Raw genomic sequence first — 27573 nt, 5'->3', positions numbered from 1 at the left:
TTCTTGTCCAAACTCAAAGGCCTAAAAACCAAGGGAGCCAATGGTGTAAGTCCCAGTCTGAGTCCAAAGACCCAAGGACCTGGAGCACTGATGTCCTAGGGTAGGAGACGATGGATGTCCCAGCTCAAGCAGAGAGAAGGAATTCACCCCTCTTCTGCCTTTTTTGTCCTATCCAGGCCTTCGATGGATTGGTTTATGTCCATCTGCGTAAGTTAGTGCAATTTTTGTTACTCAGTCTACCAATTCAAATGCTAATCTCTTTTAAAGACACACCCAGAAATCTGGATGCCCCTTAGCCCAGTCAAGTTTTCACATAAAATTAACCATCATGCCAAAAATAACAAAAGATGAAAACAGCTTAATTCAATTGGATGGACCTAGCTCTTTAACCTAATAGAAGCAAAGTAAAAAAGCCACAAAATGAAAAACCCCAGGGCATGTGGTGGGGTATCAAGTTCCTTCAGTAGAATCTATTTGAAAGTTTAAAAAACAGTACTTTAAGTAGAAATGTGTTTTATTCAAAAAATAACAGCAAATGTATGAAGAACACAAACTGGTATTCACTGGAGGTTTATTAAATGCTTTATGGTAAAATATTAAGCCCACTCTGTTACAACACACAGGCTTGATGTTCTAACAAGAAACACTGTGCCTCAGTTCAGGGAAGCTCGTGATGCTAATACAAGGTAGAATTGGGGGAAGCTACAAATACAGAGCTATCTTCCTTCTTCTCTCCCAACAACTGCAACTCTGATGTTCAGAAACATTTAGGCATTGGGAAAAACCTGTAAAATTTCCTGAGTATTCCATTAAACAATTTTAAAAATTATGTTACCTTAACGGAAAACATGAAAATTTTCTGATGGAAAAATCCACTTTAATATTTATTATCTTCAATAACCGAGAACCACAATCCTATACATTTATTACACCATAAGAAAGTCTTTGGAGTTATCATAAGGCTTTCCAGCACAAGGTAAATTTCAAGGCAATGGATCAAGGACTAAATTTTCTTCAATCACCAACTTAGTGATATGCGAAGATAAAAGAAATGTCAAGGTTACCTGATTATTTTCCAAATAACAGGATCTAAAAAATATTGGTGGAAGACAAGGATATGGGAATGAGTGGATATTGGATGATAACAGACGTGGTTAAGAAAAGGTACTGAGACTAGTTAGCACTAACTAGCATATATTTTCATTCATTACTCAACATTTTCTTCATATATATAGTTATTTCAAGGTAGCACTTCTAAACACTAAATTGGTTCATTCATTTGTCAAGTCAGTTGCAAAGAAATTTCGATTCTGAGTATCTAAAGTTATAGCTAATAGCATTTTGATATCTACCCCTAAGACTATCTGGCATTCTCAGCCTTGGCTCTTCAATAAATGGTTTCTTAATAAATTATCAATAAAATAGAACTGATGTTAAAAAAAAATACTGTCTATCTAGAGCTCAGGGTACTCGTCACAATCAACTTAAGCAATTCTTATCAAATTAGTTCACAAGGAACTAAACTAATTGAACCAGTTCATATATGTCACCTTGCACAGAAGCTAGAACTTCCTTTTAAATAATTAAAACAATCCTGTATAAAAGCAATTATTCAGAAAATCACACCTAAGATTTGCATTCACACTCATTTATAAATATACATTGAATCTGGGGCCTAAATTTGGTACTTCTGGCCCACACTTTCGTACCCTGCCTTTTCCAAACTGGACACTCTGCTCTATGAATATGATCATTGACGCAAGAACTTTAAAGTAAAGAAAAGAAACTTTAATTTGGATGGAAGTATTTTGTATTCATACTAATAAAAGAGATCATGCTTTCAAAGGAATAGGAAAAATAAAATCATATGTAATAATATAGAGTACTGTAATCATAAGTAATCCAAACATATAGCCACCCCCATTACAGAATTAAGCAGCCAGGTCTAATAATACACTACAAACCATTTGATTAAAAAGGCTTATAACCAATGCTTTAACAAGGAAATGCTGGGGGAAATAGGTTCAAAGTAGATAGCCTTTTAAAATAATATATATATATTTTAACATTAAAACCTTGTTTCAGAAGTTCCCCGCTTCAAGTTGTTACTCAAAAACTCATCATGTTCAAAACTCAAATTATTGTGAGATCTTGAAATCATAAGAAGTTTCTCCTTATTGGTAAAGTCTTTCTTGATTGCAGCTTGGGGCACAAGCAACCTCTCCATCGGGTCCTCTTTGTTCTCCAGTTTCATATATCCTTTGCTGTTGCTTCGATCCAACCGAGGCCAACTTGGATGTTTCCGTTGCTCTGCCTGAACAGTTAGGGTGGAGTGACCCCTGTCTAAGTCTAAGGATTTTGAGTGTGATGAGAGCAAATGCAAGGATGTGTTGGACCCAAACTGTCTTCTAGCAGCCCCAGGAGACAAGAGCTGTCCAGCCCCAGGTCCAAGGGCCACAGAGGACTTGTACTGACTTGCCAATGACTCCCCAATGGAATTATTCCTTGGGAGCATCATACTGACTGGCTGGAAAGACTGACTGGCATTGGGCAAAGGGACCACAAGGGAGTCCATTGACAAATTCCTTGACCTACTTTTGAGGTTATCAGCATCCTCAGTGATGTTATCTATACTAGGCTCATCAATAACACAGTTATTTAGTTTGATCACAGGTAGTGTAAAAGCACTGATGGAGGATGACACAATTGATTTGGTTTCACATTTCTTAGGGCCACTGGTCTTCTCATCACTTGTCTTGGAAGGAGGTGGATAGAGGCCACAAACAGAGGCAGAGCTGTCAGAGAGCAAAGGTGGCCTAAGATGCCCACAACTCTTACTTTCCTTTAGCACAAGCAGCTCATCCTCCTCAACAGAGCTGTCCATCCGAAAATTGCTCCTAAAACCTGGGAAAGAAGCAACGGTATTTGCTGCCAGTCTGGAAGCACAGGAGTTCCCATTCTGTTTTACTTCTGTTTCTCCCATTAAACCAGTGTAGATGCCATTCATATGCTTTTGCTCCTTGATTCTTAGCGTGTGGATGTCGATGACTGTGGAGTAGATATCCCTCATGTGTATGATTTTGGTTTCTCTATCACGGTTCTCATGAAGAATGGCGTTAGCGCAAATGAAAATGAAAATGCCAATCCCCATTGTGAAAGGGCCAAGCATTTTCATTTTATCCGAATGCAAATGCTGCTCAAAGAAGCGAACCACCACACCACCTTGGTTCCGGATGACCTGAGTTTCGTTTGTTGACAATGTTGTCTCGGCATCGATAAAATGTTCTTTTTGGGGCCAATATCCAAGGACTGCCATTGCAATTCCTACAATGGAGATAAGAACTCCTAAAATGAGGAAAAAGCCAGATGGGGAATAAAGCCGGATTTTGCCTCGAACCACCACAACATCGGCCCGAGGTCGACGCCTGACAGGTTTCTTCTCCTGGGCTGCAGGTGATGGGCTGAGGTTGACATGATGCTGGGATCTGGCAGAGTCCTGCCTTTTCAAGGCAGCCAGGCCAGTTATCACCCCACCAGTTGCTATCATAGCTCAGTCTTTTATTCTGAAAAGAAAAGAAAAAGATGATAATCTAAATATGTTCTGGGGTATGCTCATCAGTTCAATAATTGTTTATATATTTTTGTTGTTGTTGTTTCATATAATCAATGGGGCACAAAAAGATCTTTTTAACTGACATAGTTTGAGTAGAAGTTTTGTTTATTGACTAATGTAAAATTCTGGAGATTCCCTTGGCACAACATTGTAAAATGATTACAAATCAATAAAAAATGTTAAAAAAAAATTCTGGAGATTCCCTTTTTTGGCTGAATTAATGTTTCTATTATTAATGAAATGTAAGCTCAAGGCATATTTTACTTAAATAATTTTATCACTTACATGAAACAGTTCCCTGATCTTAAGACACATTCTCTCTCTCTCTCTCTCTCTCTCTCTCTCTCTCTCACACACACACACACCATCTTTTATTATCTGTGTTAAATAAATAGAAATATCCAGAACACTTAAGAGGCCCCAACAAACCCTAGATTTTTAAATAGAAGACATCCCAGCAACTCATAGTTCTAAGATCACTCTTGTGAAAGTCACCAGTGAACTCTCAGCTATCACACTTAATTTCCCCTGCTCAGTTCTCAGCCTCCTTACTTCTCTGTTTCCATGGATATTACTTGACCCTTCCTTTCCTGAAACTCACTCTTGTCCAGCTTTTTATGACACTAAGTCTTCCTAGCTCTTCCCGGCTCTTCCCTAACCTTGCCCACTATTTCAATTTTGGTTCATCGTCCCTCACCTAAAAGGAGACTACCTTCCCCTGAGTGTCCTCTCCTTGGCCATCTTCCCCTTATGCCCTCCCTGGACAGCCATATTCCTTCCTATGCCTTCTACCATTTCCTTTATGCTAATGAGTCCCAAGTCTATATTTCAAACCACAGCCTGAGTGTATTTGACATTTCCAACTTTCTGCTGGGGAACCTACTTTCATGCTCGACCAGTAAAACTGCTCCTCTTCCACCACACACCACACAAAGCTGAACCCACCTTCCACCAGTACTACTTGACTTGTCTGACTTTTTCAGTGGTGTCAGTTCTCAGGCTTGACTCTTCACAGTTATCTTTACTCCACTCCCTTTCTTCTTCCTCTCATTTCCCAATCAGGTTCTAAATCTTGGAAATTTTCACTATAGAAAGTCTCAATTCTACCCCTTCATTTCAATCTTGCTCTTCTCAGCCTAGTACATTCTTCGTAACTCTTACCATTTAGTAACCAGTATAATAATCTCCCAACTGCTCTTCCAAATTCCATTTCTCTTCCCCCACAATCAAGCTTACATGCTGAGGACAGATTAATTATCCTCAAATACAGCTCTGAAGTTGTTTAAAGAGTGGAAGAATGGATAAAATATTCCCCACTACCTATTAAAGTTTTAATTTGAGATTTCAGATCCAGAGAACTTAGCTTTATCTCTAACTGTTCTCTTTCATTTACATAAAACCAAAACCCAACAATATTGCCTGTACTCCATACTACACTGTTTCTGAGACGTTGTTAATACGTTTCATCTGTCTAGACCCCCTCCCCCCACCATATTTCTTGTATTATCATTTGGCTACTCATCAAAGCTCATATTCCACTTCCTTTATAAAGCTTCTCTGATTGACTCACCAAATCCCACACAAGCTCATTCCTCAGAGCATTTTAGCAAGTTTTCTATGGCACTCGCTATATTATAATATCTTAGTTTTTCCACTTCTTGTGGTCAAACGTCAAATTTAATTCATATTTCTCTTACCAGAAACATTTAATATAATATCTTACACACAGCTAGTGTCAAGAAATATTTTCTAAAATGCTCAGTAAGGAAGTAATACTTCTCCTGAGATTTGCTAGATGACTATCACATTACTATACTAACATTCCTAGTTAAAACTTTAAACAAATTTAATACCAAAACAAAAAGCAACATTTTGTGTGTTGGTAAAATATTTGTCATTATTTGTCATGAATAGTTCTCAAGCTGCCAAATCTGCCTGGAAGGGAACAGAGGATATTTTAAGACCCACAAGGTCTCTGGCAAATTTCTGAGGGTTTCTTCATGGCATTGAATTTCGTCTTGCAAAAAAATCAAGCTCTCCTTTGAATTTCTATTTATGATTTCTAAATCATGTTTAAATAACAAGGTTGTGGATGGTACCTACAGTTTTAGCTAGCTGAACACGCTGGTGAGTAAATCCAGCCTTGCCTAGAGTCATCATTTGGATTAAAATGTTGGAAGAACAAATATTATAACCCATGGCTCTACTCTATGAAATTTATCAAAGTATACACACTATAGTTTAGAACTTCTCCCAAACCTTGGCTAAAATAAAGCTTCGTTGTCAGCTTCTGTTTTCTTGATCAAAACCAGTTTTGAGTGTTTGAAAAAATGCTTAGATAGCAGCCACCTAACTCAGTTATTTCCATATGGCAGGATAAGGATTTAGTTTGAAATCCTTCGAGTAGAATGAAAACAAGGGCAAAAGGCTTTGATCTGGTTTAAAAGCAACCATTGTGACTCCCCATTCCAGACACATTCCTAGTCCTCCCCAACTTGTAGAAACATTTTCTGCTAGCAATGCCACTTTCCAATCTTGAAGCTGATAGAAGAAAAGGGGCTGGAAGAGAAACAAACATTTTGAGAAAGATGAAGAAAGCAAGACAGAAAAGAGCAGTGAGTGACTGGGCTCCTCTGTGAGAAAGTAAAGCGGGTTGGACCAGACAGGAAGAAAACTCTAGGGCAGTTTAAGAGCGTGAATGAAACTGAAAACAGACTCACTGTAGGATCTAGCAATCCCACTCCTGGGCATATATCCAGAGGGAACCTTAATTCAAAAAGATACATGCACCCCAATGTTTTATAGCAGCACTATTTACAATACCTAAGACATGGAAGCAACCTAAATGTCCATCAACAGATGACCTGATAAAGAAATTGAGGTATATTTATACAATAGAATACTACTCAGTCATAAAAAAGAGTGAAATAATGCCATTCGCAGCAACATGAATGGACCCAGAGATTGTTATACTAAGTGAAGTAAGCCAGAAAGAGAAAGAAAAATACCATATGATATCACTCATATGTGGAATCTACAAAAAAGAAAAGACACTAATGAAATTATCTACAAAACAGAAAGAGACTTGTGGACATAGTAAACAAACTTATGGCTACAGGGGGAAAGGGGGGCGGGAAGGGATAAATTGGGAGATCGGGATTTGCAGATACTAACTACTGTATATAAAATAGATAAACAACAAGGTCCTGATGTATAGCACAGGGAACTATATCCAATACCCTGTAATAGCCTATAATGAAAAATAACATGAAAAGGAATATATATATATGTACATGTGTACATACATATGTACATATACATATATATATAACTGAATCACTATGTTGAATGCCAGAAATTAACACAACACTGTAAATGGACTATACTTCAATTGAAAAAAAAAAAAAGAGTGTGAATAGGAGGAGGAAAGAGCCCTGCAGGAGTTTAGAAATCAAAACTAGAATGAGGGGAAAGTGAGAGGCTCCCACAGCTTCTGCAGCTTCTACCTGGCCAGCCTGGACAGGGGCACCAAGATGTCCAAGCACTAACAAGCTCAGGCTGGGGGCTAAGGTCCTCTTTTAATTCAATTCAAGGCAATTCAACACTAAGTGAGCCTCTTTTAGGACTTGGAGCCCCAGACTGACCCTCGGGGGAAAGCAAAAGTGCGCAAACTCAATTACTACTCCAAAGACCTTGAAAGCTAATGAACAGGTGGATATATATACATAAGACAGAATGTGACAATCCCTAGAATAAAATTTTAATCAGGGAGGACCATTAAAATAGGCATCATGCAGGTGATAACATTCTAACACTGATCACCATAAAACAAATCAAGTGAGTGGCATTTCGGGTAAGGTCAAGAGAAAGGAAGGCTGGAGACCAGAGCTCTGGCTTGCCTTCAGCACACAGTGCAGCCCTGAGGGAAGAAACCAGGCAGGGCGAGAGAGGAAGGGGATGGCCAGGTCTTGGAAGGTAGTGAGAGTCACTCCTGAATGCCTGAATGTTACACTCACAGGCCGCGGAGCTGGAGGAAGGTGCAAACACTGCTGTCGTCATCTTAGGAAAATTAACCTCAGCTTGTAGATGAAAGCTGTAATGAGGAGCTGATATTGGAAAACAGTATGAGGATGCTAAAGGCAGCTTGGCAATAAGAAGCCAAGTGAAACTATAAAACCTGAAGGGAGTGAATGTACAGGCCTCTGCATCTTCAAACTGCAACCTCACCTTGGTCCAAAATACTCAGTATATGCAAAAACAGCCTAAGTCTACTTTTTAATTTATGCTGCAAAGTCACATCTCCTCCATCTTATACTTTTGTTTTGATTTGTCTTGTTTTTTGGTCTTTCTTGGTGGTGGTGAAGGGTCAGAGGTATAGGGACACTGTTAACTACAGTCTTCTTATAGTAACAATCACAGCATTCTTCTAAGTGTTAATAACAAAGGTAATAGTAATAATAGCTAACACACACCACTTATAGTCAGGCACCGTTCTAAGTGCTTTAGCAGTAAGAACATATTTAACCTCACAACTATTCTGGAAGCGGACATATTATGGTCTCTATTTTGCAGATGAGGCAACAGAGGCTCAGAGAGGTTAGGTAACTTGCTTAAGGTCACACAGCTCAGGGGTGTCCCCAGAGCTTGTGCTCTTACAGAATTTGAGATGGGGATGGGCCTCCGTATTTGCTTTCAGCTGAGGTCCTCTTTCCATGTCAGTTTTTCTTATTTTGATTCCTGTTTCTATCAGAACACCAGACTCTAAAGAATACTTTGTGCCTTCAAAACTGTGAGTGTAAACCAACCGGCTCCCATTTCTCGAATGACACTGACCACCTGGGAAAAGTCATGGGGAGTAGATGAGGGCGAAGGCCTGGCCCTGCGTGAGGCCGGCCTCTCACACCTGCCTCCCTCCCCTTCAGCATGCGGAGGTGCAGGCTCAGAACGGACCACTCCCCGCCCCTACTCTCCTCTTCTCTCTACCATCTGTGATAGGGCAGGGTAGGGACTTATTTCCTCAAAGGTTCACATGAAGAATTCTTCTACACCGAGTTTCATTTTGTCAGCTTGGGCACAGAGTTCGGGTTGATCAATCTCTCTGGATCCAAGGCTTCGCCCAAACTTTTGGAAACTGAAGCAAGCCCCACGGCATTCCCCTAGAGATGTCCTCCTAGGTGGGTGCTGTTAATCCGTGTAGATACTCATTCATGTAATCGGTAAAAATTGTTAACTGATACTGGAATAGACACAGGGCTCAAAACATGTGTCCTGGCCTGAAGAATATCATGCTTATTAGCAGCTACCTTTTTGAGGAAGTCATTCAACTAGCTGTACATAAACCTAACCAGAGGGTCAGCTACACTCAGGGTTTCCATATTCTCCAAAAAAGATACCATGATTTTGTTAAATACCAAGCTAAAAGACAGGTATTCTTCTGTTGACAACCCAAAATTAAAAATAAATTAGTCTGGGTTAACTTTTGGGTACATATTTGATCACCTTATTTATCATTCCCAGTGTTCGTAAATCAGCTCCAGCTTGCCAGCAACAGCTAGCAAGATCAGCAGCTTAGACTCTGCACGACGTGCCTTCCTCTTCACAGGGCGAACCAGGGCCCCCCCCCTGGTTGTCTCCAGGCCCATGTCATTGAACCCACTGGCTGCAGACCTCAGGAAGCATCAGTAGGAATTCAATCTCATTTGCTACCATTCTCACGACAGATGTAGACTCTTGCATTCTTTGAAGCGCTCTGTTACCATCTACTCACCTACCGTGGGCTCCTCTTCCCTCTGGACAACGTTTATTCTACACTTTTCAGCCAAAAGCTCGTTCTCCTCAACTAAGAAGATTTCTGCCTGTGCACCATGTAGTAACACTACACCATCCCATGTAAGTGTCAGGTTTATCCTCTCCTATTCTTGCTCTGATGATAATTCTAAAAGCCTTACTGATGTCCTTTACCCTTTTTACAAGCTTAAGCACATTCTGGAATTTGCTTTTTATAGCACTAATCCACACCAGGTTTTAATATTCCCACCCTCAAGGAAGTTTATTTCTGTACATGTAAGTCCTCTTCTGACCACATGTGAGCCTACCACACACCAGACACGATTCTAGATGCATTCACATACTTAGATCTGAGGTAATGGTAAGTAAATAGACTTGCAGAGTTGAAAGCCTTAGAAGACTTTGAACCCAGACAGTCCTTTTAGCCAATTAAGAGCCAGGAATGTTGTCTAAGACCCAACAATGAATCAGCAGAAAGAATAGGATTGGAATTCAAGTTTTCAGACTCCCAGTCCAATGTTCATTCTTGGTTAGACATTCCTGTATTATTTTTCACGCTATCTCCCAATGCCTCTCAGAGTACCTGGAGTGTAATAAATGCTCAGCAAGTTTTGTCTGTGGGCTGTAAACTACCCTGATGAATGCTTGGATATGACTGAAATACGCCAGGCATTGGGCATACAAAGTTAATACCCGGTCCCTGGTTTCAAGGAGTATGAAGCCCAGTGGGAAACTAAAGTGCACATTTAAGATAAAATGAATGAACTTCTGTGAGGGAGTTATGCCAGAGAATGCTCTTGCACACTATCTGGAGGAATCAGGGGAAGCTTCCAAGAAGCAGCAGCAGGTCACAGAGACTGGCGCATCGGTAGTTCTCCACGCAGACTCGAAGTCATCCCGTTCCTCCCTGTTTCACAAGGGTCCTTACCCTATGGCTTTCCTCCATCCTCTAAGCTGAAGTGTGCCTATTATTTTAAATAGATTTGATATTGCCTTACTTGTATATTTGAATTTTTATTCTTCTCTCAGGGTTTACAAAGTTGCCAGACGGTGAGGCTATCTGCCAAAAGGAAGTAAAAATTAATCTATGCCTTCAGGACCAAACAAAAACATTATATAAAAACCCCATGTGGTATCCACAAATGTGACAGATGGAAATATCTTCTGTTCAAGCTAGAACAGTTTCAGGACTTCCTTTCCAGTAGAGACATTTTAAACTTTGAGAGGAGGATTTCTAATCCATATCTTTACTGGAGTTGACAGAGAAAACGCCTATGGGTGACAGACAGCTCAATCATATTAAAGTTTAAAAAATGAGAATAGAATAGAAATCATCTTTTAATGTGTAAATTTTAGCATAATGGCTGTGCACAGGGGCTTTAGAATCAGAAATGAGGGTTCACATCCTTGCTTCCTTAACTTGATAGCCATGCAACCTTGGACATGTTGTTTTAAGCTTTTCTCATCTCAGTTCTCCACCTGAAAAATGGCAAAACTCCTCTCTAATACAGAGTATACAGTATACTGGGGGCAGAAGACCTGGGGAGACCTGACTTCCTCCACACCCCTTTTAGCCATCCTTAAACAATTGTCTCAACCTCTTGGGCTCAGTTTCCTTATCGGTAAAATAAGAATAGTAACAATACCTACAGGGTTGTTGTAAAGCAAAGGAGATAATGAACGCAAAGCACAGATCAGTGTCTGGGAACTAAGTTCTGGACATCAGTGACATTAGCTGTGGCTGACTTTAAGGTCTTTTTAAGGATAAAATGAAGTAATATATATAAAGTGTTCACTACAGTATTGTTTACAGTAACTCCTCCATAAACAATAGCTGTTATTATTAACTCTTCATTGGTCAGTATTATTAACTCTTTCATTGCTCAGCTAAGGAAACCAAAAATATATTTTAACATATTGAGTTAAACAATTCACGATGGTGAGGGAATTATGACTACAAGTTGGCACGGAGATTTAGAGTCAAAAACTATCTGAGTGGAGTCTGTGTATGTTAGTGGCAGAGCACTGGTAATTTAGTAGTTCCAAAGAAAAGCTGAATTTATGGAAGACATAGGCGGGAAATACATCAGAGAAAGAATAAAGCACGTTTTCTTTTTAATTCATTCTATTTGTTGAGACTTGGAGACTTGTCTGTGTCAAAAAGTAACAGCAATAATAAAAACAAGGTAGGAGAGCCCAAACCACTTCATCTGATGTTTTTACTTCTGTTAATGATGCAATTGAATCAAATGCCTGAGAAATCTGATCAATTCTGCACGCACCATTCCGTTTCCTTGGGGGCACTTGGACATAAAACAGATTGAAAACAAAGGAATATGGGGGCTTGGGGATATAAGGATGAGAGAAGATGCCATAAGGGTGACATAAAGTGAAAATTTACAAAATGTCAATTTTGTGACAAGTTTAAGCTATGATTTTATGCACACTCTGAAGATCTTTGTTGGCCTGCCTTGGAGAGAATGGTTTCTTAATACTTAGTATAGTTCTACTTCCATGTGAATGTTGGAACTAAAGGGAAACACAGAATGTTTTGGTAATTAACAGTGTGATACTCAAGTCATTAAATATAAAATACTGTTCTATGGTCAAGTACATCCTAAGCATGCAGAAAATGCTAGGAATGGAGAATGCACTTGGAAATCTATATAAATTCTTTGTTACTGATGCTTTTGTAACCTGCCAGCCTGACAAACTGTAAAATATGGGCCCAAACCAATTACGAACTGTGTAACAGTGACAGGGAACAACTTCTCTCCAAGGGGTAAAAGCCATGAAGCACACAGAACACAAAAAATTTTCATGAGGCCAAATAATAAATCCACAAGGAGCTGTCAGAAAAAACCCTGCTGAGACCCAGTGGGAGATATTTTTTGCAGAAGAAACAGAAAATTATTTCCCCCAAAGTAGAAATATGCTCCCCATCCTGGACCCCAATTCTTCAAAACTGGACAAGCTCTTACAATGATTGTCACACTTTCTGTTCACTGCATTTCCTGGCAGGAAGTTGATTTGAAATTGGTATAAAGAAGTTATTGCTAAAGGAGTCACAGACTTACTAAAATGCAGGAAATTCGTTAAGATATTCCTGGATAAAGAGCTGAAGTATTTAAAATCACAAATTGGACTTTTTATACGGATCCCTCCTCTGCAGGATAACGTATCTGGTAACTTCACTTACAGGTAGGGTGACCATGGTTTTGAAGATGATATTGGAAAGTGAGATTAACAAGTAGTAATGTCTTTTCCAGTAATTTTAAATGCCTGGAAAATCCGAACACATGCTGACATACCTATAGGACAAGGGGAAAAGCTGGAGGGCAGTAGTAAATTTTAATTCCCCAGCTGCTCCACTTTCTAGTCAATATCTTGTATGCATCTATCAGTTTTGCACATAACACAGCAGTACTAACACCGTTAAGGATGCAAAAGGTCTTCTCTAGTGCAAATAAGGAAGCATCTCTCATCATAACAGAAACACCATCTAAATTAGCAGTGAGCCGTGTCACCCTTTAATCCATGGTAACAGTACGGTAGTACATCAAATTTCTTATAAAGCTTTCCAACTGACAGTATAATAGGGGAGAACCTTTGTATTCTGTTACAAGTTAATCACTAACGGGCCAATGGTAGCTCTAAACTACACAGCATTTTTAAAACCTTAGAAAAACATTAGGAAATAGTTCATATTACATCACTCCCACTCAAGAATTTACTTTTTCCTCCCCCATAAGTAAAATCTGAGCAAGATTGCCCTTAAAGCAAAATAGAAAGAGGTGTGAAGGGAGGTCTCAGAAGGAATGGCAAGATCAAACGCCTCAGGACTCACAAAAAAGTGAATTTGTTATGCTCGGAAATACAAAAGTCCATTAGCACTTAAGGAACATATTGCACACATTCCTTTAGGGAAACCCCACTCACGGTAAACGTACCGAAAAAACATACAGGAGGCGGCAGGGATGCGTGAAACTGTTTCTACTTTCACCTCCTTCCCTCTCTGCCTCTACTTGTACAGGTTAGTGGCAGCAAGGGAGACTGAGGAAAACAGATTTTGAGGTTTGAAGTTTTAAAGAAGTATTCGTTGGCCAGTCTGTCTTCCTTTTATTTTCCTTATTCGGGAACCACTGTGCTGAGGGTAAAGATCCAACAGTAGAAAGTGGAGATGAAGCCTCGCCCACCCCCGGGTTCTCTGTTCCCCTCCCCGGAGGTATGCACAGCACTGGATTTCTCAAAGCTGTTTGCAGAGAAGGGGGAACTATTTTCTCGTTTGTTTTTTTTAGAATTGACTTATACAAGATCTTCATATATTGAAGAAATCAGCTCTCTGGTAGGGATATGCTTGACAAACATATTTAATTTATGTTTTTACTCTTCTTGATTGTATCTTTTAGCAAATAGGAAATTTCAATTGTATGTGGTTTAACTTATCAGTATGTTGACTGATGACGTCACATAATCTGCAGAAAGGTCTAATTCAATATAACATTATATTAAAAAATTTCCCATATTTTCTTCCAATAATTGTATGCTCCAATTCTCTTATATTTTAATTTTCTGATGTATCTGGAATCCCTTTTTGTGTAAGAACTGAGAGAGATCTTCTTTGTTTACAGGTAATTAATCTCTCCTTCCTTGGTTTGAAATGCTACTTTCATTACATATTCATTTCATATGTGTGTACTATATACCAGATCCTATCTGTATATGGGTGAACATTAAGACTTATCATTCTGTCTCATTAATCAGCCTATTAATTTGCCATAAACAAACTGATTTAATTAATATTCATATCAAAATACATATTTGAATATCTGATAAGATTAGCTCATTCTCATCCTCCTTTGTCAAAAGTTTCTTATCTATTGTTACACATTTTTTGTCTATGAACTTTAAAATTTGATTTTTAAAAACCTGGTTAGTATTTATTTTTATTGGGATCATGCTAAATTTTACATAAAGCTAGGGAAATTTGGCATTGTTACACCACTGCAGCATTCTATCTAAACAGTTTAATTAATTAATTAATTAATTAATTAAAGTATAGTCAGTTTGCAATGTGTCAATTTCTGGGCCACAGCGTTATGTTTCTGTCATACATATACATACATATGTTCCTTTTCTTATTCTTTATCATTATAGGTTATTATAAGATATTGAATATAGTTCCCTGTGCTATACAGCAGAAACTTGTTGTTTGTCTGTTTTATATATAGTAGTCAGAATGTGCAAATCTCAAACTCCCAATTTATCCCTTCCTATCCCCTTTCCCCTTTGGTAAACATAAGTTTGTTTTCTATGTCTGTGAGTCTGTTTCTGTTTTGTAAATAAATTCATTTGTGTCTTTTTAAAGAATGTTATTTAAAATCACAAATTTTTTAAAACACAGATCTCCCTTATTTGTTGTTACTTTTGTTTCCTTGTCACTGGGTCTCTACTGCACATCAGTACGTTTTCTGTCACTATCATTTCTAACTTCAAGTGGGTGTTGTTTGGATGAAGGAAGGCTATTGGTTTTTGTACATTAATTTTGTAATAAGCTACTGTACTGAAATCACTCACATGAAAAAAAACTTTCCAGTTCATTCTCTTAGGTGTTCTAGAAATACAATTATATCATCCAGACATATTTTTGCCTCCCTTTTCCCAATTTTAAGCCTCCACCTGCTATTATCTAACTACATCACCCACTCCCCGGAGAGCAAAGGTAAACCAACGAACAGCAGGGCCGACGTGGCCATCTGTGCCTCACCCCTGCTGTTTCACCACTGAAGAAATACCAGTCGATGCCTGTTTTACTGAGAGTTTTCACCTAGAATTCCAGGAGACAAAATTAATTGATTCAGAGCTGCTGCTGGAGAGGAAGATGGAGAAAGAGAAAGGAAAGAGGAGAGAAGGGTGGGAAAAATGAACAATGAGAAGGAGAAACACGTCCTGGAGGAGAACACCATAGATTATTAGTGCAAACGTTGTCTCAAACCATGAACACCTCCTATATATTTCCTTAAAGGTCTTTACTTCTTGCCATCTCGTCTATTAAAAGACATTTGTATAAGGACAGGAACTGTCCTTCTGAGGTTGCTGGGATAACTGAATCTTCTACAAATTCTGACTCTAAGTAGATTAGCTAAAAGGGAAATATTGAGAAGAGTGATGGATGTCAGGAATACGAAAAAGACTGGAAAGAATGCTTCGCAGTAAAAATGATTTCAAGGGAGACATAACCTAACATTAACCAGAGATAAAACTGTGTTTCTAAAAACATTACACACGCACATTACGACTTTCTACAAGGGTAGGGTATTTTTGGATCATGTCTGAGATATTTTTAGCTTCAAATATCTGTTATACTTTAGAATGGTTTGCCTCACTGGTAATTTCCTGTGACAGATAGCAATCCAAAAGAAAATGGACAAAAGATGCTAATAGTCAATTCATAGAAGAAAAAAAAAGTCTATTGTCCAGGTAACAAATGAACAGAACAGTAGTAAGCAAAGAAATGCAAACTAAAGCAATCTGAAAAGTAAAATCATAACTTCACTAACTGACAAAAATGAAGAAAAAAGAGGGATTGTTATGCCAATTATTGGTGAGGTGTAAGAGGATAAACTCTAATAAGCTGCTGATGAGAAGACAAATGGTACTTTTCTGGGGTTAATTTGGGAATGACTTTCAAAGGTTTAAATGTCCATTCCCTTTGCCATGCCCCGCCCACATTTCACTTCCATAAAAACATCCTTAAGGAAGACTCGCAGCAGTACACATAAAATTATGCATTCAGTGCTACAGTAACAGCAACACCTTGGAAACAAATGTTCACTAACAGAAGTCTGGTTTTGTAGATTATGCTGTATCTGTATTACACAGATACTTACAGATATTCAAAATGATTAATATAGACCACTAAGGAAAAATTTTCACATCATATTCTTCAGATTTAACAACAGAAACAGCAGGATCCTGCTTATGTGAAACCTACAGATATGTTTGGATGTGCACTGAAGCAATGCAGAGGGCAGCATCATTGTTAACAGTGCTTATGCCGGAAGAGCGGGATGGAGGGGGATACCTAAGTGAATATTCACTTTATACCTATCCAAATTAGTCACCTTTTCGCAAGAAGCACATGCTGCTTTTATTTCATTTCCACACTGGAACTCTACTTAAACACAGAGCAACAACAGGAGGCTGAAGCTCGGAAAATAAAAGCAATAGGCAGACCAACCTCATTCACATTTGGGTAATTCCATGGGCTTGCTAATTTAAAAATAGGTGTCATGTAGATTTTGAGACAAAAATGCAGACTTTGAGAAAGTAGAAAATGGCTAAAATCACTAACCTGACTAAACTGGAAATTCAGGAACAAAAGATTTATTTATGATACATCATAATCTTGGAGCACAGAAAACAAGTCTATCTACCTGGGCAACACCTGCATTTACTGAGTGTGACATACAGGATGAATTAAGAACGGGTATCTGTCTCGAAGCAATTTATAATCTAGAATATGTTCAAGGATAAGGTGTGTAATACAAACCTAGATGTTTCTGACACTAAAACTTGTGATTTTATCACAGTGCTACATGGCTTTTCTGGCTAAATGCATCTGGAAAAGACTCAAAGGTCTGGTCCGTAATAGCCATAATCTTGAGGCAACAACGTAAGTTACAGCTTCAGGTCCTTAGTTGTAAAGTGAGAACACGTATCCTCTGTGGAGCTAGGTTATTTGAAGCGTTTGCAAACTATACATCAATAGAATTAGAAGTAGTGAACAGTAAAACTTCAGCTCTGAGACACTCCATGGGTTACAAGTGGCCCTTAAAAAACGGAAGTAATGACTTTGTATTCAGCTCTTTCAGAAGAAGAGCTTTTTATTTCCATTATGAGGGATGAAAACATTTCTAAAATATAATATTTCATTCCAGGCTCCTCAAACAATACTAAACATAATTTAATTTTCTCTCGATGACTCAAGAGTTGTTTTGCTTTGTTTTGATTATGAATATCAACGATGACATGTTTTTGTGTGATACTCTGAAAGCCTTAGGAAAAATCAAGTTTTTTCCTTACAAGCTTATGATCAAGAATGGGAAATGACTTTTTAAAAGCATAATCATGCCCCTTAGTGAATATGGTTAGTTCTGTCACACAAATAAGGTTCCACAGAAGTTTGGACGAGGGCAAGATGACACTGCCATTGGGAACAGTGGGTTACTGCAACTGTCTTTCCCTGTCAGTTATTATTTGGGGTTTTGGCCTTAGAAATGAAATAGCTGAACAAATAGGTTTATTGCTATCATGTGCAAATTAAGAGCAAGCAAAACTGGAGTGAAGACTTTGAGGTTACAGATACTTTGGGCATCTATTTGACATGTTTTTTTTTTCACTTTTCATGTGTGTGCCTACTTTCTGGTTTTTCTGCATTCTTAATATGCCTGCAAATTTCCAGTTGAGTGTAGAGTTATCATATTGTATCATCCTTTACATGTTAGAGAGCTGTTTAGATACGTTGTAGCATGACTACAAGAAAACAAGTATCTTCTAGACTTTACATTCCATATGCATTCTCGTAAAGAGTCCTTTCCACCTGTTCAGGGCTTTTATGAATATATTTCAATATCCTTACCTGAAAGATTCTCTCTCTCTGTTTCCATACATTGTCAAGTTAATTTGAACTTGAGTAGACAAGAATGTTGATGATACTTTGAAACAAACTTTTAAAAAGCACCACCCATTTGTGCTCAATTCACACTATCATAATAATTCAAAACCAAGAGTAAATATCTCAGTGATACTCATATCAGTCTTTCATTCACTCATTTTCATTCATCCAGCAAACATTTCCTCTGCATTCACTATGTGTTGAGTACTCTTCTGGGGACCAGGGATAAAATGATGAACAACTCAGACTTGATCCTCACCTCCTTGAATCTATCTGTTGAGTGGGAAAAATGGACTTAGAACAAATAATGACAAGTGTTATATGTATTAAGAAGAGAAAATTTAGGATGGTGCGGCAATGAACATCAAGGTGACTTATCTAAATCTGAGAAGTTTGAGGAAATGACTTTAAACTGAGACAGTGCAGAGAAGGTAGGGCAGAATAGCACATGCCAGGACTCTGAAATGAAGAAATGCCTGGTTCTCAAAGAAATGAACAAAAGCAGTGTAGCTCTGGCAAGGGGGTGAGTGAACAGGTTGTAGGGGCAAGATCACATGAGGTTTTATAGATCACATTAAGGGCTTTGAACTTTATCTTAGGAGACATAATGCGTGGACTTTATGCAGAGATAGACCAGGATCAGATTTGTATTATTTTAAGATTTCTGCTGCCATATGGAAAAGAGGGGAAAAATGGATGTAGGAAGACCAGTTAAGAAGCCCTACAGCAATCCAGGTAAGCGATGATGGTAGTTTGAACCAAGGTGGTAGCCTGGGGTGAACAGAGTGGCCAGAATTGAGAAGGTCATTTAGAAGGCAGAATAAAGAGACCTTGGCGTTGGATTAGATGTAGAAGGTAAGGGAGAGAAAGCTGTCAAGATGATGCCTAGTTGCTGGTTTGAGCAATGGGATGGATGATGGCACCTTTTAGAGAAATAAGGAACAAAAGAAAAAAAGATATTGGAGGAAAAAGTTTAGTTTTAATATGTCATTGGTTCTTATATTCCTAGAGACTTACTGTTGATTGTCTACATGTAACACACACACACACACACACACACAGCAATCTGATAATCAGGAGCTGAAAATTTAATCCACTGAAAAAACAAGCATGAGGTTTAATGACTATGAATCATAATAATGTTGTTTTTCTTAGTGAAATAAGATCTTTGAATCTTCATATTAGTCAAATACTAATGATGAATGTGATTTTGGAAATAATTTCTGTTCTCTTACAGTATTAACTTATTTTATAATTTGAAGGAGAATCTCAGTAGCAATTAGTATGTAATAATTGTTAAACTTAATTTACTATTAAGAAAACAACAGACACAAAAAGCCTGATTCCAAAATTAATGTCTTAATAAAAATCAATGTAATTGTGACATTTAAAATGCTAAAAGAAAAAAAAAACAAGAACATCTATAAAATATTCAGTATATGAAACACTTTAAAGTCTCAGAAGAAAAGGAAATTCAAAGCATTATTGTTAACAAATTATTTCTAGTTTAATTTTCAAATGGCTTGTCTCAATAAAGATGATAAATTTTCACTAATGCCACTTACAAATGCTATAAAACTTCCTTAGACATACACAGCACAGTAAGTCATTTACACATCAGATTGCAGTTTTCTTTTAAATAAGGGCACAACCTCAGATACCCTGCTGGAATTGTCTTCTGGGCAGCAGAGACCAGTGGAAGGGGGTCTAATGACTCTCAAGTAGAGAATAAGAGATCTCAGGAGCAGGAAAGGGGCAGGGGGTCAGCTTTATGGTAATTACTTAGTAAACTGTGAGAGTGGAGCTCAAAGGAGTCCCAGGGTCCTTTCAAAATTGAAGGATCTATTATGTTATGAAGACTTTGGCTCTCTTTTCTCTAACAACTGACATGTAGTTCTCTTTAAATTATAGACAGCCGATTTTTTCACCGAGTACTAATGCAATTCATCAGTAATGAAGCTTGCTGTTGGTTAGTGACGCACACAGAGCTGAGGAGAACATGCTAAATGGTTCATCTCTTCAGCTTCCAATTGTATCTTGTGGTCTCTGCCGGGTGCATGGGGAATTTTTCTCTTCTGCTCATCCTCCCAACTCGGCACCTTAACATACACTCGGTAGAGGAAGAAAAACCCTCCCGCTTCGGGCCAGACCTCTGCTCTTTCCATCCTCCACTGTCTCTAACTCCCTGGCTCACCTCTCCTTGCCCTTCCTTCTTCAGAGGCTAAATTTGCAAGTCCTTGCATTCCACTGAATTTCATTCTGGATGGAGTAAGATAGGCTCTCAGTTCTCATGGACAGATTATCTACAAAAAAAAAAAGATCTTTTATACTGCCTCCAAATAACTTACAAAACAATAAAATCTTTTTATAATGTCCTAAAATGATTAACCTCCTATGAGTTTAACAACGCCAAAAGAGTCTCTGACTCCCCCTTCCAAAATTTGGTTTGGAAGTTCAGGACATTGTTCCTGGTTCCAGAGAAACAGTATGAGCACAAAAAAATAGCCTTCCAACCACATGTATGTATTTGGTGGCTGCCTTGTTTATTATGTGTCTCCTCCACTAGGTCATGAGCTCTAAGAGAACATTTTTGTTCACATTCCCAGCAGATGGAGGGGGTGTGGAGGAAAGGGAACCCTCCTACTCTGTTGGTGGGAATGTAAATTGGTGCAGCTACTATGGAAAACAGTACGGATATTTCTTAAAAAACTGAAAATAGACTTACCATAGGATCCAGCAAGCCTACTCCTGGGCATATATCCAGAGGGAACTCTAATTCAAAAAGATACATGCACCCCAATGTTCATAGCAGTGCCATTTACAACAGCCACGACATGGAAGCAACCTAAATGTCCATCGACAGATGACTGGATAAAGAAGTTGCAGTACATTTATACAATGGGATGCTACCCGGCCATAAAAAAGTATTAAATAATGCCATTTGCAGCAACATGGATGGACCTGGAGATTGTCATACTAGTGAAGTAAGACAGAAACAGAGAAAAATGCCACATGATATCACTTACATGTGGAATCTAAAAAAAAATGACACAAATGAACTTATTTACAAACTAGAAAGAGACTCACAAACATAAAAAAACAAGCTTATGGTTACCAGTAAGGGAAGGGGTTGGGAAGGGATAAATTGGGAGTTCGAGATTTGCAGATACTAACTAATATATGTAAAAAAATAGATAAACAACAAGTTCATACTATATAGCACAGGGAACTATATTCAACACCCTGTAAGAGCCTATCATGAAAAAGAATATGAAAAGGAATGTACATATATAAGTGAATCATTATGCTGTGCACCAGAAATTAATACATTGTAAATCAACTATACTCCAATAAAACACCAAACAAAAAAATTCCTAGCATAGCACTTGATGCATAAGATACTATGAAGCAGTATTTATTGAATGAAGGTGGAGTCTAGAAAACTGGACTTGGCCAGGTGATGCTCATGAGGCTGGAATTCAAGTGAGAAAACGCGTGCACGTGTTCTTGTGCACTGGCCCGTGCTATGTGCATGTAAGGAATTGTTATAGTATTTACAAATACCGTGAATAAAAATTCGCCACCTTTACTGAAATGAGTCATGTGAAAACTAAACTAGTAACAATTTGCTAACAGTAATACGTTGAATCCCCTCTTCTTCTAGGGTTTCAAAGTGTTTAATATACTGAATATTTTATACACACTGTGGCACTTTTTTTTTCCTTTTTATATTTTAGATGTCATAATTACATTGATTTTTATTAAGATGTTTATTTTAAAAGCAGTTGGACGCAGATGCTTTCCTACTGTTTTCTTAATAGTTAAATGTAACAATTATTTCATACTAATTGCCACTGAGATTCTCCTCCAAGAACAAAACAAATAATACGGTAAGAGAACAGAAATTAGTCCCCAAATTACACTCATCAGTAAGCATTTGGCTCTAGTGTAAAGATTCAAAGGTTCTAATTGGAATAGGGAAGCTAATGATCTTCTAGGCAGATGATGCTCAGAAGCTCAAAGGTGGCAAAACGTCTGCTACGTTCCAAGAACAGAAAGAAGGCCAAGTGCTTAGGGATGAATAGCACAAGATGAGACTGGAGACATGAACAGGAGGCTGGTCATGCAGCTGTACTTAAGAACTGTCAAGTGTGTTTAAGTAGGTTAGTGACATGATCCAATGTGCAGACATCACTTTGGCAGCTGTGAGGATAATCAATCACAAGGTGGCAAGAACGAAGTCAAAGGCAGACCAGGTGAGGAATGTTGGTGGGCTGGAGTAGGGCTGAGACAGACGGTGCTGAAAAGAACAGAACAGACCACAGGGATGCACTGATCTGGCCTATATAAAGGATAAAGGAGCAGATCTCTGGCTGGGGGGTGGTTTTGCCATTCACTGAGGTAGGGAAGACTGAGAAGAAGATCTCTGCTGCAGAGGGCAGTACTGGGGATCACAGGTTCAGGTGTGGGTGTGCTGAGTTTGAGATGCCTGTGACACATCAAAATGGAGATGTCACACAGGCACTGGCTACGGGAGCATGAAGCACAGGGGATGCCTACCTGACATGTGCATTTTGATATCTCACAGGCATCTCAATGCCAAAGTTTAAGCACAGCTGAGACAAAGTGCAGCCCAAAGTAAGGGAGTTTGAAAGTAGTTCCGTGGCCAAGATCTGAGCTGGAAATATAAACTCAGGGTCATTAGTATACATCCCATGTGTAGAATGGAAAGTGCCTTAGACCTTTTGTCTGACTTAAAAGACCACAGATCTGATGGAATGTAAGTGTGGAAATGCTGGTGCTTGAATTCTGAAATTTTCTTCATGGATTTTGGACACAAAATCCTCTGGAGACAACTTACTCCTAAATAATTAATGCACATGTATATTTTGGAAACAAAATCCTATAAATGTGTTTATTTCTCATTGAATGCAGAATCAATTAAACATCAAAGCTTTCCCTTATTAAAATATGTATCATCACGTTAAAAATATATCTTGAAAAAAGAACTGACACAAGGAGACTCAAGAAATCATTTCTCTTCAATTATGTGTTCCAGAATCTTGGTTAAAAAATGTGACCATAGATCTTCTGAGTTTGGCAAGTTATTAGGTAACTTTTAAATTTACATTATAGAATAGCATCGAGCTCCATTCCCCTTCATGAACAACTCACTCCTAAAGCCATCCAGTGGGGCTGAGCAAGGCAGAAATCCACACAGGAGCAGAGGAGCCACAATGGCTGAGAGTGGCGTGTCGAAGCCTGGCTGGGATGAGGAAGATGTATACTCAGAGGAGTGGCAGCTCAAAGTCTGAGTGGAGGAAAGAAGGCATCCCCACAGGGAGGGGGCAGGGGTGCCCAGCCACAGAGCTGCAGAGCCTAAGCAAAGCAAGGAGCATTTCCACCTGGGGCTGGGCCCAACACAGGGTGTGAGAGCCTGCACCCAGCGAGACAGGACTCCCCGTGGGAGGGGCAAGGTAGCCTGATGTGGGTGCTGAGACCCGGGCAGCATGAGGAAGGAGTGCTATTACACTATAGCCAAGCGCAGGGAATCAGAGCAGTGACAACGAATCCCCATGGGGTGAGGTGGGGTGGTGTGGGAGCAGCAGTGATAAGAGATCGCGCACCTACTGAGAGGGTCTGTGAGCAGCAGCAACACCCTGATAGCAATGAGCACAACTATCGTCCAGATCCTGGGGACTAAATACCATTCTTCACTAAAAGGAGTCAGGGCTTCTGGGAGAAAGGTTAGTTTCAGAGCTAAGGCAAGGAAACTATAAGAAGATGATCTCAAAACAACATGTGCCCCCACAAAAGCAAGGAAATTCTTAAAGAATGATGGAATCATGCTAAAAGGACATAAAAGCCAGCATGAATAAGCTCTCATTGGCCAAATATGGGATAACCAAGCATCAAAATAAATAATGAGAGTAACAGATTGTAATCCATTAAACCATGAGACCATAATAATATAAACTCACATATGTGTAAACTGAAAGACATCTGCATAAGTTCAAAGTACCCCCTCACAAAATACGTTTGATAACTAGAAATGGAAAACAACATGAAACTTTACAGTGGCAGATACCCCTTTATCAAGTGATCAAAGTGAACACCATTATTATGAGAGGAACTGAAATCACACACTAAATGACACAATGAGAATACAGTGCCATGAAGGGATCCAGAATAAGCCACTGTGGCATAAAAATTATTTTAAGCTAAAGACACTTGAGTTCCTGAAATCCCTTATCTGCCTAAAAGCAGAGCCTCTCAAAAGAACTCAAAAAAAATCAATTGTCATAAACCTCATCCCTGGGAATGACTCTGATCTTCTCTTTCAGAAAGAGAAGTTGGCACTAAAACCGAACACATGCTGTCACAAAACTATTTATCTCCCATCTATTCTCCTATGGCCCATTTATCTTTCCCCAAAGTCATTTGTTTATCTTTAAGTGCCCTTTGTCTCCACTTCCTAAGAAGTTACTTGTTCTCCCAGCAGTGTCCCTCTGGCCCTCCCCATTCCCTATTAAGTTGGTATATAAGCCCCAAACCCTAAACTGCCCCTTTGCGTCACATTCCTTTGTGAACTCCTGTGCATACGTGCATTAAATCTGTTTTCCTTCCCTTTTGCTAATCTGTCTTTTGTCAGTTGAACTCAAAGCCCTCCAAACACTGAGCTCAAGAGGGTAAAGAAAAAGTTATTTTCCACCCCAACAACCACTTCTGTGATATTCCCACCAAACCTGAATCTAACATCAAGGAAGCATCAAAGTCACACTGAGAGACATCCTATAATAACTGGCCTTTCAAAATCATGAAAGCCTGGGAAAGACTAAAGAAACATTCCAGACTGAAGGAGACTAAAGAGACATGACCACTGAATCCAACACATGATTCTGGACTGGATCTTTTTGTTATAAAAGACATTATTGGGACAACTAGCAAAACTTGAGTGGAGTCTGAGAATTAGATGGCAGCAATATACCAATGGGAATGGTTTGCATTTGGTGGTTATATTGGTAGTGATGTAGCGAATGTCTTTGTAAGAAACATACACTAAAGTCCATGAAGGGAAGATTCTCATACCAGTAAGCTAATTTCTAGTGGTTTAGGAAAAAATGTTCTGTGTACTATACTTACAAAATTTCTGTAAGCATGAGACTAAAAAAAAAAGAAAAGAAAAAAAAAAGCACTTCAAAAAATGGCATTAATTTGCCTTAGTGGCCCATGCACTCATCCCAACACAGTCAATTACTGGTTTGAAACAAATCTAGAGGGTCACTGTGAGATATCCTATTAGATTTTTCAAAACTTCCACTTGACACAGGCAGCCTCTCAGTAGTAGCCAAGCCTACAATCCACCGTGGTTTCCCTAGAGCTGCAACAACACTGATAACTTATTCCTAATCAAATAGGAAGGTCATGCCCCCAAATTCAATCTTATCAGAACTAAGACATAAGTTCATTAGCATTTCACTTGGGCTTTTGAAGTAATCACTCTTGTTATGTTCGCTGATTATCATTTAGCTTTGTTTAAACAAGGGATCTGCCACACTGAACAGGAGCAATGTCTCAGTTGTGCATGGGTCTTAATAGTGCAAAATTATATCATACAAAATCCTTTCACCAGATAGACTTCCCGGCACTATTAGACACGTCCACAGAAACAGGAGATTTTTCTTTACATGGTTCTTTTCACATTTAAGCAACTACCATGTATTCTCTTCAAATGAAAACTTACTAGAAAATGCCCACAATTACAGTCAGATCATTAGGACTTAATAGATACGTTTTTAATGGAAATTTTAATGTTAAAAGCATTTAACATTTTACCATCCCACATATTTTGAATCCATCTGCATTTTTGTCAGCCTTTTAGTTTTCACTTACCGAAGAGATGCTAATGTGTGAAATGAGAGCAGCAGTGCAGACAAAATCATAAGGTTGGTCCTCAGTCCCTCTTTAAATCCTGGACCACACAGGGAATCTCCGTTCACAGAGAATTCACAAAAGAGCTCTGATCACGGGGACACCTGAAAGCTTGCCCAGGAGATTAGAAAACGCTCAATTCTACAACTTAACTCAAACAAATTCATTTTAGTTTCAAGAAACATGATACTCAACCTCACATTTTATTTTAAATAAATGTAGTGCACAATTTTGCTGTTAGCCATAGTATATAAACCACAACATGACAGACCCTCTAAAGACAAAAAATTAACTTCCTTACTTTTCCCACGTTTGGAGATTACAACCCACTTCAAGAACATGATTCATTGTTTTTACTTAAAGTGATTTTTTTTATTAAAAAGAGAGAAGTGGTGCTTTTCATACATGAGACATAATACTCCACAGAGAAAGAGGAAATCACACAGTGATTTGCTATAATTAATCCTATCCTCCCAAATGCTGGGTCCCAGGCTTTTAAGCTGCTGAATTATCTTCCTCTTTTATCTAACCACCTGCTAGTCATGAGATATCAAAATACTTTATAAGAACGACAGAAAAAAAAATCCTATCTGTCTGAAGCACTTCCTGTCCATCAGCTCTTTGAACCTGAGCCAACCCTGCCGCGACGGGATGTGGGAAACACATTACTGAGTAGAACTAAGCAAGGCCAGCCGTTCTGCCCCAGTCCCCCAGGAGCCTCTGGGATCCCAAGCAGTTGTGATGACAAACTGGCTCAGAGAAGCCTGGCATGCCCGAGGGTCCAAACTACCCTGAGATAATTTGTTTAAGGCTACCTCTGACTTCATGAAACAGTGTATTTCATATAAAGGAAAGCGTGCTAGTTCAGAGGGTAAGACATGTAAACAGCACTTAAAGATATATACAAAGATTTAAAAATAGACTTTGAGGCATCAAATGTCAGTTCACGTCCTATGGGAAGCAGATGTCAAGACAGAATTAGAACTATAAGAGATTATTGGGGGGAGACACCTGTGACAGATAAAGAGGGGAGGGTTCAGGAGTAGGCAGAGGAATGCTCAGACCACCATAAACACTAGGCACCTGTGAAAGGAAAGAGAAGGAATGAATAGGAGACTCTGTGTGATGTGTGTGGCTCTGAGAATCTCTTCCAGCCCAGCCTCCAGGAGACTGCCCACTAGAAGAGTCCCGCGTTGGGCAGGACTGGTCTGGCCCCATCATGCTCAGTCATCCATCACCTGGGGCAGCATTCCTGTGGGAATACTGTGCAGGTCAAAAGACGTGGCACCTGCAGGCTGTTGGCCAACAGTTCTCTCCTGAAGGAAGGTCGGAGCCTTGCACCTCATCAACAGCTTCAACGCAGAAACAATCAAACTAGCTCAACATGACACACAAACTTACTACAGAAGTCTTTTCAAGTCATTTTGCTACTTGAAAGCCTTTCAGGATTCTCCCATTACCCACATAATAATATCCAGACTCCTCGCCAAAGCACATATGTTCCTTTGGGATCTGGACCCTGTTTTTCTTTTTCCAGTCGACTCCGTTTCCACTTCTTCTCCAT

The 27573-nt window shown here is 38.9% G+C and overlaps 1 protein-coding gene across 1 annotated transcript in view; it reads right to left on the bottom strand.

Annotated features, from left to right (window-relative positions):
- Nucleotides 1-554: 554 nt before the first annotated feature.
- TMEM200A (transmembrane protein 200A) overlaps nt 555-27573 on the bottom strand; it is a 64822-nt gene continuing 37803 nt past the window's right edge. The window contains exon 2 of the mRNA XM_006200047.4: nt 555-3563. Within this exon, the coding sequence (XP_006200109.1) occupies nt 2069-3547 (1479 nt within the window). The 5' untranslated portion in view covers nt 3548-3563 and the 3' untranslated portion in view covers nt 555-2068. The remainder of the gene's footprint in view (nt 3564-27573) is intronic.

The sequence above is a fragment of the Vicugna pacos genome, chromosome 8 (assembly GCF_048564905.1).
Source record: "Vicugna pacos chromosome 8, VicPac4, whole genome shotgun sequence".
NCBI classification, from domain to species: Eukaryota; Metazoa; Chordata; class Mammalia; order Artiodactyla; family Camelidae; genus Vicugna; species Vicugna pacos.
The sequence above is the reverse complement of the archived record's forward strand: the minus strand, read 5'-3'. Positions and strand labels throughout refer to the sequence as shown.